This window comes from Cyprinus carpio, chromosome B14 (assembly GCF_018340385.1).
Source record: "Cyprinus carpio isolate SPL01 chromosome B14, ASM1834038v1, whole genome shotgun sequence".
In the NCBI taxonomy this organism is placed as follows: Eukaryota; Metazoa; Chordata; class Actinopteri; order Cypriniformes; family Cyprinidae; genus Cyprinus; species Cyprinus carpio.
The window spans coordinates 9,113,236-9,131,969 of NC_056610.1; the positions used below are offsets into that span (position 1 = coordinate 9,113,236).

Genomic DNA, 18,734 nt, shown 5'->3' on the forward strand with positions numbered 1-18,734 from the left:
TTACTAACCTTTGATTACGTGTTATGTTTCACGACAAACGTCTATGGTACATTCATTAAGATAAATGCCAGCCTGATAGGCAGCCATCAGCAGGTCTAGATGCAATAATCGGGCATACTAAAAGATAATGGGACCTTAATGGATTTGAATAGACTGGATCAGGCTAGCCTAGACTGTGTTAGACTGGCATGCATTTGACTGGACTAGACTAGACTGGACAAGACTGGATGTCCTCAACCTATCTAATAGACTAGAACGGGGTAGATTACATTGGAATGAAATGAATTAGACTGGACTAGAAGGGACTGAACTGGACTAGAAATAACAGGACTGGACTATCATGAACTGAAGTTGGCTAGGCTAAATTAAATTACCTCAACCTATAAACTGGACTGGCTTGACAGACTAGACTGGGCTAGATTACTTTGGAATTAATTGGTTTGGACTAGAAAGGGCAGGGCTGGATTAGCATGAATTGAAATGGGTAGGTTAGTTTAAATGACCTCAGCCTATGAACTGGACTGGACTGCCTTGCACGGAATTGGACCGAGCTGGTAAAAGACCTCAACCTATAAATTGTAGTTGATAAGAGACTGGACTGGATTAGACAATTTAGGACTGAACTGTATTGGACTGGTTTGGGATGGACTATAATAGGCAAGACTGAATTTATATGGACTGAAGTGGGTTAGGTTAGATTAGATGGCCTCAAACTATAACCGAACTGACTGGAGATGGTTTTACTGGACTAGACTGAACTACATTGAATTGAATAACAGTGTACTAGAATGGACTGAACCAGATTGAATTCGGCTAGACTGGACAAGACCAGACAAGTATGGACTGAAGTGGGTTAGGTTAGATTAGATGGCCTCAATCTATAAACTGGACTGGACTACATTTCACTGAACTGGACTGGAGTTGATTATATTGGATAGATTGACAGTGCTAGACTACACTCTAAAAAACGCTGGGTTATTTTTTAAACCCAAATGCTGGGTTTAGACTGCTGGGTAGGATGTTGGGTTGTTTTAACCCAATTTTGGGTTGAAAATTGGTCTTGATCATAACCCAGCAGCGCTAGGCTGGGAACGCGGACATGAAAGAGAGCATGCGCGTCACGTTAACATCGGACAACGCCAATGCGAGAAGCTGTCATTTTCTCAGCGTGAAAGAAGCGAGAAGCGAGTGAAAGACATTATGGTAAGTAAAGATTAATAATGTAAAGTTATCATTCATTGTTTATGTCCGGGAGTGTTTTGAGGTCTCATGGAAGGTGGAAATAAAATAACGTTAGCCTATATTGAAAAATACGCGGACACTGTTTTTGCCTCAGAAACGGAGGTCTTAACAACCTCTTTTACAGAACGCAAGAGGTACTTCTAATATAACGTCCGTGAGTGTCTTATGTCATATTTACAAAAGATTTTACAATATCTGCACTTTTTGAGGTGTTAATAGATGGTTATTAACACATTTTCATGTTAATTTGTTATCTTATTTTTCGCGGTTAAACTGAATGTAGTTTCATAAAGGAAGATTTTTCATATTTTGAGACTGTTGAAGTGGTAATTGTTAAAAGTAATGTTTTGCATGTAATATTTCAGACTTGTTGAGCTTGTGTCTTCATTGTGCCCGTGCCGGGAGTTAAGGACACAGAAGCCTGCTTTTGTGAGGAGGCGATTTTCTCAGCTTCTTCAGAAGAGCAGGAGTAGACGGTTTTAAGGCAAGTAAACTTCATAATTCCATCATGTTATCAATTTTTTTTTTATTATTCATATTTTTTTCACTAAGACTAAAGGAATGTTTGTTTTTGTAGATATTGAAAGCCAGAGACATAAGATAACTTAATTCTTCTGAGACTGGTGTGAGTTATTTTTAGAAAATAAATGTTTCTGTTGTGTCCTGCTTGTTTACTTCACATTTTGATGCAACAACAGTGTGATTACATGCTCATATTTCATGAAAACCATTGATGTCTGTGTTTTTCATTGCAGAACTCAAACCAACTTTGGAGTTAAGGACACAGAAGCCTGCTTGTGTGAGGAGGAGGTGATTTTCTTTGGAAGAGACGGAAAGACAGTTTAAGGCAATTAAACATCATAATTCCATGTTATCAATTTTAGAGTAAAAGAATGTTTGTTTTTGTAGATGTTGAAAGCCAGTGACATAGGAGAGCATCATTCTTTTGAGATTAATGTAAGTTTTTTTTAGAAAATAAATGTTTCTGTTGTCGCCTGCTTGTTTACTTCACATTTTGATGCAACAACAGTGTGATTAAGTGCTAATCATGAAAACCATTGATGTCTGTGTTTTTCATTGCAGAACTCAAACCAACTTTGGAGTTGTCTGATTTGGCATCATTCTTGGTCTTCCTTTCTTAAAGGAATAGTTCACACAAAAAAAATAATTGCCCTCATGTCACTCAAAACATACAAAACCTAAAACACTCTTGTCTGTCAACAGAATACAAATGAATATATTTTTAATTTTCTCATAATTTTTTGTTAATCCATTGAGAGTCTAGATAATCGGTATTTTCAAGCCTCATAAATACAGAGTTATTGTAGAAGTAATCCATTCCGATATTTCTATATGAATAAATCTTAAATTATATGATAGCAAACATGTCTGTTCAGAAGAAAATATTGGTCTCCCAGAATTGCAGTGGAGGACAAAAATTAGCAGAGTTTGTATGGGTCTGGAACAACATGGGGGAGAGTAAATTATGACCATTTTCATTTTTTGGTGAACTCTTTGAAGAGCAGCCCTCCATGTACATGAAAATTTGTGAGGTATGTAAATGTCATGTCTATTTTAATGTTTCAGTAAAGAAGTAGCTTTCTGAAAGCAATATATTTATTTAAACAATATTATATGCCCTTACACTAGTGCTGCCATTACAGCATTTTGGAGCACTGTGGTAGACAGAGACATTAAACAAAGTGTTGAAATTATAAAAGACTATTTACCTATCCTTACTGATGTGAATACACCTCTATCTGAAAATGGATTTAGTTTTAATTTAATGTTTAATTAAATGTTTTCTTTTTTCAAATGTTTTTCTCTTTTTAGGCCACGGATGAATGCTGGTCAAAGAAGAGAATGTCCTTTCCCCTAAACAGCAGTGGTTTTAAAGGAGGACGCTGCCCTGGATGATGTAGAAGATGTTACATGCTGCGCTGATGGGGCTTCTTCATGACTACATCAATTATGCTAAAGAGATCATGAAAATTGACAGTGATGCATGATCTGTATTCATGGACAATGAAAAACTGTCAATGTATAATTTGTAAAAACAAAATGTTAAATGCTTGTTCTGTGTTGTTTAGTAGAAATGGAGTTTACACTCTGTCATTAATACACATGCTCACATTCTTTCACACTTTCATCAGTTAAATGTTATAATATCATTGTTAATGTTGTGGTTTATTTGTGTACTGTCATGCCAGAATAGTTAGTAAAGAACTTAACTTAACTAATTGTACAATTATTGTATTTTTATACAATATATAAAATTTACCAAAAAAGTCAGTATTGATCTTGAAAGTTCTATTCAACAAATGTTCAATGCTTTATTTATAAACTCTGTAGCTGTTGATGCCATACTTTTCTGCATTTCTTCTTACATGCATGTTACTTTTTGACTGTTATCTCTTGTTTTTAATCAGTAATTACCTTTTGATAGTTATTCTTTGTGTGTAAAAGTGATTTTAAAATGAATGTTTAGCTCGATTTGGATTCGTTTTATTTACTGGACTATATTGAATGGGCAAGACTATATTGGACTGAATTATGATGGTCTCAATCTATAAACTGGACTGGTTTACATTAATTTGGACTACGGCTGCAAAATTATTCAAAATATAAATTGAACATGATTTGTAGGTTTAATTTAACCTTAAGGAGGTTGTAGGTTTAGCTCAATTTGGATTCATTTTAGCGTAGCAATGTAGTAATTTAAAACCATAAAAAAGCAACCCAGCATGCTGGGTTAAACATAATAACCCAACTTGTTGGGTTAAAATAACCCAGCGCTGGGTTCGTCTATTTTTGACCCAGCGCTGGGTTACAAAATAACCCAAAATGGGTTGTTTTCAACCCATCAGTTTTTAGAGTGTACATTGAACTGAATTAGACTGGACTAGAATGGACAGAACCAGACTGAATTAGATTATAATGGGCAGGAATGGATAGGACTGGACTAGTATTGACCGAAGTGGGTTAGGCTAGATATGATGGCCTCATCCTATAAACTAGGCTGGAGCTGTGACAGACCGGATTTGTTTAGATTTCACTGAACTGAAATGGATTGGACTGGATTGGACTAGGATGGATTTTAGTGGGTTAATCCATTTAACTAGATTAAATGGCCTCATTCTCTAAACTGGACTGGGGTTGATTTTATTGGACTAGACTGACAGGGCTAGATTACACTGATCTGAATTAGACTGGACTAGAATGGACTGTACTGGACTATAATGGGTGGGAATGGACTAGTATGAACTGAAGTGGATTAGGCTAGATATGATGTCCTCAACCTATAAACTGGTCTGGAGCTGATGATAGACTGAATTAGTTTGGACTATGTTGGATTGAAATTGATTAGACTGGACTATAATAGACTGAAGTGGGTTAGGCTAGATTAAATGGCCTCAATCTATAACCTGGATTGGATTCACTGAACTAAACTTGATCTGATTTTACTGGACTTTAACTGAAATTATGGATTTAACTGAAATACTGGATTATGGTTTGGTTGGGCTAGATTAGATGGTGTCAACCTATAAATTGGAGTAATTTACACTACTTTGGACTGAACTGGTTTAGACTGGGCAGTGTTCTGTCATTATAACTCTTGTTTTGAACAAATATTAAGTGTTTCAGCCTAAAGTACAAGTGTTACTCATATGATAGACACCAGAATCTGGTTCCTGGATTGCAGGCTGTTGTATCAGAAATCTTTTCTCTAGCCCTGGGCGGATCAATGTGCGAGCAGTCCGGTCAGCCTTTGACTCACACTGTGAGAGTTTGGCTTACAAAATGAGCAAATGACCCAAAGACATTCCGGCACCAGCCTTGCATTAAGAATTTGGATGTAGGGCAGGTTCTACAGCACCAAACAGAAAAAGCTCCACAATCTGCGGTCATGAGTCAAAGACATTCCGGCACCAGCCTTGCATTAAAAATGGAAATTTATTGTTGTGGCGACATAAATATTGATAGCCCAATTCCCTGAAGTGGTAAACACAGTGCTTTCTGTCAATACTGATATGGCAAGTGAAACATTAAGAGAAAATAATCAAGCATGCAGCTCCCATCTTTCACAAACAGCGAGCTGAATCGAGCCGGCTGAAGATGCTCCCCGGATGAGCGCGATGGCCTGGCGTGTTTTGTTGTGAGTTTAAACTCCCTCATTCTTCCACCCAAAGGGACTGCCGCAGTCTGGCCTATAAAACCCCTCTCACAGAGAGAGAGAGAGGCTCATTCTGGGAGATTTCCTCTCCAGTGTAATTATGCTCACAGATTTTATATTACAGTGAAAGGGAACTAGACAAGGATAAGTGAGATAGCAGTGCAGGGTTCAACCTGGAAACTAATCAGTGAATTTAAATTACGTTACGAGACAAACAAGCAAAAGCCAAAGACTGACAGGAGAAATCACTACCAAAACACATTTAAGGGGACAGTGATTTACTCACCCTCATGTGATGCCAAACCTGTGATGGGACACAAAGCATATGGACTACATTTATGGTAATTTAATGGTGTTTCTTCTTTTGTGTTCTGGAGGAGAAACTAAGTCATAAAGGTTTGGAACGACATGAGAGCGAATAAATGATGACAATTTTCATTTCTGGGGTGAGCTGTTCCTTTAAATTTGTTTGTTTTTGCTGTTGGAACATGCAAAAATCTTGAGCAATCTTGGTTAGTTTCTACTACTTCCTCAAGTTTTACAAAATAGGAATGTGACAGAAAGGACAATATAGTTTACTAGGAGTAGACAGACTGAAAACATGATGCTCTCTGCTCTGTTGGACACACTATCAATCAATGCAAGACAACAACAGCAAACCACATTTAATACGGAATCATCCGAGGAACAACATATTGTTCAGTCCAGTTTTGACTGCTCCATCATTTTGACTGACAGTTCGCTTGTCTAAACAGACCGGCTGATTTCCAGACCTGCGGAGCTGCTTGTACTCGCAGTGAATCTTCTGTAAACTGTACAGCCACATCACAGTCCCCGCTGCTGATTCCCGACAGCACTGCCTAAAATCATTTTCCTGCGTCTGTCACAAATTTCTCTGCGAACAGAACTGTGGTCCTTTTCCGCCTCACAAGGAGTTTGCCGGCGGATGAAGGCATTTGCAATTCAAATCCACACCTCAGACACTCGGGTAGTAGATTGTTTGCAGGATTCAATATCCCTGAACACAAAGCACCTGTTGCCTCGGAGGAAATGAAATATCTCCTAACAAGCCTCCGTATTTCTCTCTCTCAAATGGATTGTGTAAATGCTCTGCTCAGATGGGGGACAGGTCAGCCGGGCCTGCTGGGATTCCAGAAAGCAGAGTATTGATCAAAGAGCATTTCCTGGATCTCTTGTGTGTGTATGTGTGTGTGCTGTAGTGACACTGCTGACTGAGCATGCTGAATTATATAAGTCAGACTAAACGTCTCACCACTTAAGACGGTCATTTATCAGGCTCTAGTCGGACAGCACTTTAGGGGAAATCTTCGAGCTTCACAGGGACAGACTTTATAATGAGATAAATAAAGAGTGGGTGGTTCACACAGGCAGAGTTTGATGCTCTGCATTTATGTGGGGTTATGGGATGTGCAGAGTGCATCTACCAGGGTCACGTGAATTGCAAATGCCTTTTAAAGTCAAATTTGATTCCTTAATTTGAATTGAGGAAGTAAAATGGGATGCAGAAGTTTGAATGTGAATGAAAGCAAAATAAACTGAAATTCACAGAAAATCATATAACTAATTTTAACTAGAAAAGCAAAGTTTGAATAGCTTTGAAGTTTAGAACTCTTATAGATGGAATGATTGATCGATAGATACTGTAGATAAATTGGTGGAAAAAGAGCCTTCTCAGAATCCATGTTCAATTTCTTTGAACTGCAATTCAGGAAATTCCTATTTTTGTCATTTCAAATAAAATTCCAACTTCCATTAAAATTTCAGCTGATTAATTCGAACCAATTTGTTCTTTCATTTTTAATTTTGCCCTATCCTGACATCACTGACACAAATGCAGCTGTGTTCATATTGATTCCATGGTCTAAAGAGTGCAATTCAAACACTCCCAAACCATGCAAATAGTAAACAATGTATAATTCTCAGGTATACCTGAAAAACTGGCATTACAACTGCAAAGTGAAAAAAAGAAGGTACAATACTAAAGTGTTGGTGTAAAAGCAAATAAATAATGCATGCATCCTGTGTTTTATTATAATCAGATATGAATTATCACAACTACTCCAGTCTATGCACTAGAATTATTTAAAAATCATGAATATTAATATTTAATTTATACGTGATGAAAACAACAACTCTCAAACCCCATATAAGACTGTCGTGCCTTTAAAACTTTTACAGTATGTAAATGCCCTCTGTGTTTGCATGCAAACTGAGAAGCAACTCTGATAAAATGCAGCGGCACGCTTTAAAGTTGGGATCTTTCTGAAGGATCTGCAGCTGCTACACAAAGACCACACACACACACACTGCAGCACAATTTGGTTGTCAACTCACCTTTTAGTGCTTAATTCTGTTCAGTACACACAGTTAACAGACAACTGTTAATTCTACAACCAAATTAAAGGTGCAATAGGTGACTGTCTTTAGATATTTTTTGTTATGCTGGTTGAAAGTCTCTTCACATCCCGACCTCATGAACAGTTAAATGTTCCCCACTTATGCAAAAAATGTGCAATATTCTTATATTTATTTGTTACCCCTCCATCCAAGGTCTCTGCATCTTACTCTATTCTATTCCATTATCATCTATAGCACAACTGTTCATACAGTTTATTTATTTGCAATTTGTTTTTTGTTTTGTTTTTTGCGTTGTTGTCTCTGTGTACTGGAAGCTTATGTCACTAAAACAAATTCCTTGTATGCGTAAGCATACTTGGCAATAAAGCTCTTTCTGATTCTGATTCATATTCTGATAGCAACCATTAGGTTAAGTGGTCTAAATGTATTTGTCTGTATTTATATATTCTGTGGAAGGCGTAGGATCAAGAAATGTACGTCCAATCAAAACGCTCTGTCTTTTTAATGCCCTTTGGAACATATACGCTCGCTTCGAACTGGATATATATATCGATATAATGGTGGAATATCCAGTGATGTCCACTTTGCAGGGCACTTACGGATGAATAAAACAAATGTCGCACGTGATAAGAGATACATATAAAATGTGCAGCGCGAGGACTAGAATTGGGAACTGCTGATGTAGCTTTTTGTAGCAATGTTGTCTCTGGTATTCTGGTCTGTGTGCGTTCAAGCGGGGCTTGGCTTTGGATGGCAGTTGCAGGGAGGGTGGGGCATTCGTTTTCAGTGTTATCAGGCTAAAGTTAGTATTTTCCAAGATCTCCTACTGTACCTTTAACTCCTGAAAAATTCAGGTAGTGACAACAGCATTCACAGAAATTCTATACAGTGTGTACAGAACTGACCTGAACTAAATAGTTAACGAGTTAATGATGAAATGAAATTAAACGCATATCTGCATTGAGTATTTTCTGCATGTGGTATAATAAAATAACAGAGTATACTTTGACTTTGAGGGTGTGTTCACACTTGTCATGTTTGGTTAGATTAAAACAAAATCTGGTGCGATTGCTCTGTTAGTGCGGTTTGTTTGAGTAAGTGTGAACGCTGCAATCTAAACCCTGGTGCGCACCAAACAAGCGGACCGAGACCGCTAAAAAGATGGGTCTCAGTCCACTTCCAAATGAACCCTGGTGCGGTTCGAATGAAATATGAACGTAACACGGGCCAAATACTTCTAAATGAACCAAAAACAGGAAGTAATGACAAGATGCAATGCTACGCTTGATTTGACGACATGATTTGACGATACGGTGTAGCCAAAACAAAATGAACAAAGGGGAAACGTGGAGCAACAATGAGGTAAAGTGCCTTTTAAGAGCTCCTTGGGAGTTTGCAGGTGGTGAAAATAAATTATATGTACACGCATAAATGAGTGCACTTAGTTCAACAGACGGCAGGTGTGTTCGACTTAAAGAAGCGCTGAGCAGACCGATCAGTTAATGGGTGCTTTGATATTATACACCCACAGCACCACTTTAAGTCTAACGCACCTTCTGTTTGCGGTGTTCGTGAGTTCCATCACGATATATACATCATTCAATCCGACCAATCAGGTTTGAACGTATCCCTATGCCTTTAGGTTCAGTGTCTTTAGGTTCGCTGTCAAAAATGCCAGTGTGAACGGTAGGTGGACCAGAACCAAATGAACCAAACGAACTGAACTACAAGTGTGAAACACACCCTGATTTAGCGTTGCCAGATCTTGCTAGAAAAAACAACAACACCAATTAAGAACAAGCCCATAATAAACTCAAAACCAAATGGTTTATCTTAGAAATAAGCCACATGACGTACTTTATTTACTCTTTAAACTGGATTGCTTTATGAGTTAAGCCCAAAATACAAAGATGGTTGATAAGCATCGCTTATAATAAGTGAACATGGCAACCCCCATGCAAAGCAGCTTTCCAAAAATAAACAAAACACTTAACTGCGGTTGTCACTCCTGAAAACTTTAGAGTGTGTACATGGCCTTAAACAAAAGCAGCCAATTTGATGGCTCTTAAAGGGATAGTTCACCCAAAAATTTAAATTCTGTCAATACACCTGGGAATATTGCAGTTGCATTGCTGTCTATGAAGGGTCAGAGAGCTCTCAAATTTTAATCAAAAATATCTTAATTTGTGTTCCAAAGATGAACGAAGGTCTTATGGGTTTGGAACGACATGAGGGTGAGTAATGACACAATTTTCATTTTTGGGTGAACTAACCCTTTAAGTTCTTCAGCTGTTCAGTAATAACAGTATCTATCCTACAGTACTTGCTCCTTCTTGCCTCATCATGACTGGATGGAACAAGTTTCTGCACACCTCAGTTTGCATGTGGGTGGTCTTACATGTCTGATGTCAGAACGCTTTTGCAGTGTGCGGAGGAAAACTTGAGTGCTGAACGTTACAGTATGTTTTGATGGCACATTGAACTCTTTTAGCTCAAAAGATCAAGGAAAATTTGATTCCTACTGGAATGACCTCTTAAAGAATACTTTCTGTGTGTGTGTGTGTGTGTGTGTGTGTGTGAGTGAGTGAGTATCTTGGGCGAAGTCTGATTGTCTCGGAATGATTTCCATTATCCATTGTTCTGTGAGTGGCTCTAATTGTACCATCATTACCAGGTCGAGCTCTAATAACTGCCCCTGATTCCTCATTCACTCTGACAGATCACTTCAAGCGCCATTAAAACAATTATCTTAAGAAGACTAACACTGATTAATATAACCATAACGTTCTGTAATTACGCATCACTGATATGTGGATGTGGCCTGAATCTTTGAAAACAGTCTTTTTTGTCAGTCTTCTATTTTGAAGTGATACAAATGTTTAGATTTTTCAGAAAAAATGCATGTTTGCTATGAGAAAAAAAGATTACAGACATCCCTATTACAGTGAACTACAGAAGAACTGTTATTGCCCTATAACTCATGAGTCATTTCAAGCTTTTTTTACTGCACTGCAGTATTTTTAATAAAAAAGTGTCACATCGGAAGGTTGTTGCAGCATCATTGCATAAAACTCTGTTTAATGAGGCCAATGTTCAGTAAAACACAATGTTCTTTGCCAAACTTTGTAGAAAAACTCTATGGCAATACAAAACGTTCCCCAAAAAAGCTGCAGATATATACAGATATTATAGTTTTTATTCATATTTTGATTTTTTTTTTTTTTAATTGAATGAAATTTTTCATTTTCATTTTAAAGTTTCAGTCTTTGTGTTTTTTAGAAGTTTTTTTTTCATTTATTTATTTTAAATGTCCTTAACAGGTTTTAATTTAAATTTTAGCTATTTTACTACTTCAAATTAAACAATGAAAATGAGAGATAAAATAAGTTCAATATATATATATTTTTTTCCTTAAATACTATATTTCAGTTCAGCTTTTTTTAATGATGTTAGATGTAGTTAACAATAATAACCCTGGTATGATAACTATACGTTTACATTCATATACAGTACATATAGGAGTCTTAAAGGTACAACAGGAAAGGCCTGTTTAATTCTAAGGGTCAGTGACAAGTCAGACAATGGACATAAACTACACATAAAAAAATTGGTGTAGGATTTATTCTTAAAAAAAAATAATAATAATACAAATAATTACAAAGAAATGGCAAGCAACACCTTGAACTGAATGTGAAATTTACAAGTAGAAAGACTGAAATAATATTTTATTTTATACAACAGTTCTTTCATGTCCTCGAATCTGATTGGCTGAGAGGAGTGCAATATTGATAACAGAACTCCAACGTTTCACTGTTTGTATCACTCTGCTTGCAGTATTTCTCACAGCGGGTGTCATGGTGAATGCCCAAATCCACTGTCATTTTATAAATAATACTGTTTTTACAAAGAATGTTCTTTTAGCCAAGAATTATTTCAGCCAAAAATTACCAATGGAAGACAAGACAAAAAAACAAACAAATTCAAGAAAAATCTTTTTATCATAATCTCATTACAATACTTTAATTCATTATTTGATTTAATATTAAAATTAGAAAAATGAAAAAATGGCTTCTCTTTCGTTTTTTTTTTTTTTTTTTTTTCATTTTTCATTCAGGGGTAGAAAAATGAATAAACAGCTTGAATATTCGATTTCTACATGTGGGCGGGAATTAAACGCCCCTTTCTGCTGACTGGTCAGCCAAAGATCAAACCATGCCGTCATCAGTTCTTCCGGAGTTTCACGCAGCAGAACAGTCCTCTGCTGATGCAGTTGTATAGATTCTTAATGCATTTATTGCAACTACATTACATCTTTTTTCATCAAACAAACAGACTAAAGAATAGCTTGACACAACTCATATCGGGGCAGAGCCTAGACAGGGCTTTCTTCTGTGGAGACCAGCGGTTCTTAAAGTGATAGCGGGTCCGTGAAATAATTTGCTCTAGCCTACTGTATTTTACAGACTGTAAAGTCACTTTTTTTATCATGATACATACTGTGATTTATTCCAAAATGACTTATATTATGCCTTTAACGTCGAATAATCTAAATTAAGCTGAATTCTCGTTTTTAGTTTTTTGGAAAAAAAACAGAAAAGGAGCCATTTTCTCAATTCTCTACTTTTAATATTAATTCAAAAAAACGAATGAACGAATGATACACAGATTGTGTTGCCTGGTAATATCAATAACTTTTTTCTCTCTTAGAAATGCACATTTGACAGTCGCTTGAGGTAGTATGCAGATGTAAATTTTTGTTCATTATCAAAGTCAGTAACATCTGTAAAAATTGTAGCAACCTCATTTTTATATGGTAAACTAAGTATTCTGACCTGAGTTTTTTTTTCTTTTGAACTGTAAGAAAACTGAACTGTAATTATATGCTATTGTCTCTCATAGTAGCATACATTTAAATCATGATAAACACAGTTAAAACCATACATATAGCACCTCAATACCATGGTAAAAATATAACTATATGGTTTTTAGGTATTTGTATGAAAAACAGTAGTCTAAAAACATTTAGGGTAAATGCACACATGCTATAGTTTAATCACAAATAAATACTATAATTATATTAGATTACTCCTATAATAAAATTAAATATGAATATCCCACATCTCTGACACAATACCATGGTACAGTTAGCATTACTACAGTAAATCCATAGTAAATGATGGTGACTTGTAGAATGAAAAGCCTTCTGACTGTATCATTGCACACAGTGTTTCTCCTGTTTGTCAGCACTGTTTCATCCGGCTTTAAACTAGTTTAAATTACTGAGTCATTTGTGTTGCTTGTTGAATGCAAGCGCTTCACACTCGATCTGACTGAGATTCACCAGTGAGTAAACTACTCCATCGCCCAGCCCTACCAAGAATGTACCTGTTTAGATTCAAATATGCGGTTTGTTAATAAGGATAATGTCTATTTTTATGAGCGAGTCAGCAGTAAAGACTTTTATATTGAAAGAGACTGAAAAAGGGTAGTTATTTTTATTTTCAACAACACCTTGTAAGACGCAGAGAACAAATGCACTGAGCAGTGCTGTCATCAGAAATCATCCTTAAAAGATGAAAGGATAGTAGAACAAAGATATTGTTTTCCTCGTAGCCGTGCGATATGGCTGTATACTGGCACGAGTGAGCTAACTGCACAGCTACTCACCTGATATTGCTCATGTAATAAGCACTCTACATAGATAAAAAATAACAGGTTGTTTTTGTTTCTACAGGACTAGCTTTTGCCGGAGGTTCAAATGAACACATTTAATTAGAAACGGTCTTCTCAAGAGCTCAAAAGGCCTGTTTGGAAGTCGACAATGTTCATTATGATTACTGTGTTTAAATTCAAAACAGTTTTCTTTATGTGAATATATTGTAAATGTAATATATTCCTGGTAGATACTTTATCAGAATACTATAAGATCATATAACTCCAATCCTGCAACATGAGCTTGTGTGTGTGTGTGCGTATGTGTGTTACCTGTCTCTCTGTGAACTGAGGAAGCACAGCAGATGACAGGCCCAGAGCAGCGGTCCTGCGTAGGTGCTCAGCGCCGTCAGGAAAATGGCAGGTGCTTCCACATAACTCTCCAGACCCACAAAACCCACAGAGATGTCTACCGTCCCGATGTTATTAGAGTTTCCCTGAAGAGACCATAAAACATCAACACACATAGGTTAACATACATTCTGACATTTTATAAAGACCCCAAAAATGAATGTGCCATTGCTATCTGGAATAACATGTGAGCGAGGGGAATTAATATTTTTGAGTTAACTCATTTAATTCTTTGTGCTGGGGGTTTGAAAACATCTGAACTGTAATTATATGCTAAATAAGGGTTCTTGAGTTGATGAAAAGATAATAATATAATGTTAAATTAAAATAAATAAATGTGGATGCACATCTCCATAAAAATTAAATTTCAATATAGCATAGAACGATTTTAAAATCATAGGCAGATTTTATTCAATAAGTATATAGCTTTTGGGCTGTGTTTCATTTTGGGAATGCAATGTGCACCACGTTTACATTTGCATAATTTCCAAAATTTCTGTGGATAGAAGTTTACAGCATTTCAACAGTATTCCACCAAAACAAAAGCTTGAGGATTTGAACGTTTGAAAGTGAAGAATTTAAGATGTAAATATCTTAAATATTAGTATTGTACATTCCAGTTTAAAATAAATTATTATAATTATCAAATACTTTTTTTTTAGTTTCACAGGATAATTTACATCAGTAGTATATTAATTTCAATAAATTTAAAATACTAGTGATACTACTACTAAAAAAAAAAAAAACAACTAACTAAAATAAATAAAAAAATCAACCAACATCAGAGAAAAAAAAAAAAAAAAAAAAAAAATAATAATTATTATTTAAAATATAAATAATTTCTAAATAAAAACAAATTAAAATATTAACTAAAAACAACTTTCATGTTATTTGACCAATAACCAACTAACCTCAGTGAACCGTGGACATTAATAATAATTATTTAAAATATTAATATAAAATGTCAGGTGGGACTTCAGCTAAATATTTGACATCTAAAGGGTTAAGCTGAGAAAGAACGTTTGGAAACGGCTGATATAAACAGTAGCAGAGTGATGCAGCAGAGGCTTGAGGCGCCCTGCAGCATTCAGGTGAGGTGAGAGAAGCGCCGTGTTTCTAGCCTCCACTGACAGACTTGAGTCTGGGGGTCCCTCGGCTGATGGACGGATGAGGAAGAGGGGAAACAAACGAACAGATACGGCTCTTTCCTGTCAGTGGCTCACAGGAGGCTGTGTCTGTCACTCCGGCTGCTCCTGTCAGGACAGGCAGATTGGAAAATCCTCCTCCTCAATCGCTCTCCTCTTGCCTCTCTTACTCCCATTATTTCAGGCTAGTTTGCAGTGTCAGGGTGGGCGGAAATAGGGCCTGGCCTAACAAAATGAGCTAAATCAATGTGACAATTTAAAAATTCACAATCACCTCCACCCTGCTTAATGACTAGAGAGAGAGAAGAATATATCCGTCCTTTGACAGTTCAGTTGCAATGACCCTGACTGTCCCTCGATGATGATGTCATTGTCAAGCCCATAATTCCATGCTCGGGTGCTTTAAATGATAATTGGCCAGTAAAGCATCATTTATGACCCTCATTTACACACACACACACACACACACACACACACACACACACACACACACAGCTCTGATTTGATTTAAAACCGATTCTTTTGATCAGGTTTATAAACAGTCCATCCATCTGTCATCAGCTGGGAAAAAAAGTTTTGCGACTTTTATTCCATGTCTGTCAGTTTAAAGGTCAAAAGTTTGGAATTATTAGAAATATGTAAAGTTTTTAAAAGAAGACTTCTATGCTCACCAAAGCTAAATTTATCTGATGAAAAAATGAAGTAAAAACAGTAAAACTATGAAATATTATAATTTAAAATAAATAATTTTTGAAATTATAAAATTTTATTTATTCCTCTGATGTCATATTATTATCAAAGTTAAAGACAGTTTTTGCTGCTTAATATTTATGTGGAAACTGTGATAGACTGCCATTCAGAAGTTTTGGGTCAGTGAAACAAAGAAAAATAAATAAGTAAATAAATCAATCAATAAATAAAAAACTTCACATTTACTAAATACGGTATTTCTATTTCAAATAAATGCAGTTCTTTTGAACGCTGTATTAATAAAATAATCCAGAAAAAAAATGCATTATGGTATTTAAACATTCAACATTGATCATTCAACACTGATCATTGATTATTAATAATTGATCATCAATAATAATAATAATAATAATAATAATAATAATAATAATAATAATAATAATAATTGAGTAGCAAATCAGCATGTTTAAAAGATTTCTGAAGGATCATATGACACTGAAGACTGTAATAAGCGGAGAATACAGCTTTGCATCACAGGAATAAATTTCACTTGAAAAATATTTATAAACAGAAAACAGTTTGAATTATAATATTTCAGAATATTACAGTTTTACTGTATTTTTTTATTAAATAAATGCTGCCTTGGTGAGCAGAAGAGACTTCTTTCAAAAATATATATAAAAAAATCTTAATTATTCAAAATTTCAAAGTGTAAACTGCACCGTACATTTTTCAGTCCAGTCAAATGCTGTCTAGAATAAGTCTTGCCCCCATTACAAAGCAACCGACTAGCAAGAGTTGGAATGAAAGCGTTCTTAATTGGGTCTTTGGTTGCCCTAACATGCAAATTTTGACAAAATATTTTCCTATTTAATATTTATATTTTATTTTAGCTTTTTTTTTTTTTTTTATTCATCACTCATCATTACCTGAAAGTAGAAGAAAGCCTGGCCGAACCAGTAGTGCATGATGGTAGTCTGGGCGGCATCATAGTGCAGCTTCTTCCAGATGAACTGAGCCATGACGGTCTGGATGAGGAGACAGCAGGCCAGCGTGGGCAAATTATGAGCTCTGAACAGCAGAGCCACCAGTAACACCACCCCGCTGTACACTTCCCACAGTCCTCTGCTCTTCAGCCTCCCGCTGTCCACCACTGACGACATCACCTGCGAGCGCAACAGGTCCTTCACGCCAGTGAACAAGATACCGAGGACGAAAACGTAGACGAATCGCGCCTCGACGGTTCCTCTGAAAGACAACAAGAGAAAAACAGAAGGAAATATTCTTGTTTAGGCTCATCAAAGACACTCACATTTTCACCTGCTCTCTTTCTTACACACGGAAGAATTGATATTGAATGCAAGCAGCCTTTTGTTTGAAGGCTCGTCTTCATCTTGGCCAAAGCAATAACAGCGAGGTTTGGTGCTTCGCAGGAGAGAAAAGTTACTTATTATAGCCCGCAGGGGGTCAGAAACTGCCTCAAAGACCACCTTCTTGCTTTTGACAATGTAGTAAATGGGAAAATATCAGGTTAACATCAGAGATACAAGAGAGACTATACGGTACGCAAAATATCTCAAATAAATGCTCCTACTGTCAGGACAAAGTACACTGAAGCTATTTAATGGGACAATATACAGTACAACATGTTAAACTAGATCTGATCGTAATATTAGTTCAAGAACAAAGGCTTTAACCCTCTGGTGAATCAATATTGGTGGTGGTCAGAAATGTCTTATTCCATTTCAATAAAAATGAAGCAATTTCAAATTTTCCTTTCTCTTTGGAGTGTTACAAGCACTTGAAGAGAATTCTTTCCTATCTCTTTGGAGGTTACAAGCTCTTGTCCATAAAGCCCCCCTGTGAAGTTGCAAAGACTAAAGTTCTAATCACACCCCCATATACTTTATAAAAGTTGATCCATTCCCCCTGAAACGGCTCGTTCTAATTCGGGAGTGACATCCACACATAAATTCTAAAAACACACATTCATCCAGCCACATAAACACTGCAAAGTTTCGGGAATGACATACACATATTTATGTGGGATTCACACTTGAAAGAGCAATGGACAGGACAAAAATATAATCTATGTGAAAAATTTTGTGCATTGAGGCTAGAGCACACTCACTAATTTTTGAAGCACCCTCAGTATTTAATTCTGGAACCGAGCCCGGATAAAACTGCGTTTGAGCAGTTTTCATTATCAGTAGCTCATATTTGGGAGATTGCATGGAGTGTGACAGTAGGCTATGCTTCAAAGTCAGAAAAATTTGCATGATATTTGTTAATTTCCTCAGTGAAAATCTCTATACAGTTAGAGTAAACATTAATGCAGTTAAGTGAATCTCAGGTTTCGACAGCTTTGATAAGTAATAAACGTGATATATGGCCAGTCAATGTTAATTTCATTTTAATCAAAACATTATTTACCCCATTTGCATGTATAGAATAGTTATGAACCACTTACTACCTGTTAACCACTTTTGAGCACAGACGTTGCACTAGAATTTCCAAAAGAAAAAAGTTATAAATCTTGAATTTAAGAAGAAAATTGTCAAATTTAAGTTAAAAGGAAACTACAAAAAAGTTTACAAACAAAGAAGTTTATTATGAAAACTGCACAAAAATAATATTTTTGTATTTTTGACTCCCCAAAAAAAAAAAAATAAATAAAAAAAAAAATTCAAATCCATAAAGTTTTGTTCCAAATTTGAGGCTGATATCTCAAAAATGGATGCAGTACCAAATGTTTCCACTAGATGAAATTTGTTTCCATTGCGGCCACTTTTGATGTCATGTGACTATTTGCCCTCGCCACGCTCCTTAACACACATCATTGTTGTAAGTACAATCAAGGAGGAGTATTCGTAACACCTCATGTCTGTCCGTCAATTAAATCAGCAAAGACCTTTTCTGGTGCAAAAAACATTGCAAACTTTATTTACTAACCTTGAGAAACATACTAGAAAAATCTGAAACTGGATTTCAATATCATCATTAGCTGCATCATCCCTGCACATATTACTACTTCTTTTATA

General features: G+C 36.0%; 1 protein-coding gene across 1 annotated transcript in view; it reads right to left on the bottom strand.

Annotated features, from left to right (window-relative positions):
- Window positions 1-18,734, bottom strand: part of pigg (phosphatidylinositol glycan anchor biosynthesis class G) — a 132,488-nt gene that overhangs the window by 1,038 nt on the left and 112,716 nt on the right. Inside the window, exons 11-12 of the mRNA XM_042737966.1 lie at window positions 16,623-16,941; window positions 13,781-13,944 (exon numbers count right to left, since the gene is read on the bottom strand). Of these exons, the coding sequence (XP_042593900.1) occupies window positions 13,781-13,944; window positions 16,623-16,941 (483 nt within the window). The remainder of the gene's footprint in view (window positions 1-13,780; window positions 13,945-16,622; window positions 16,942-18,734) is intronic.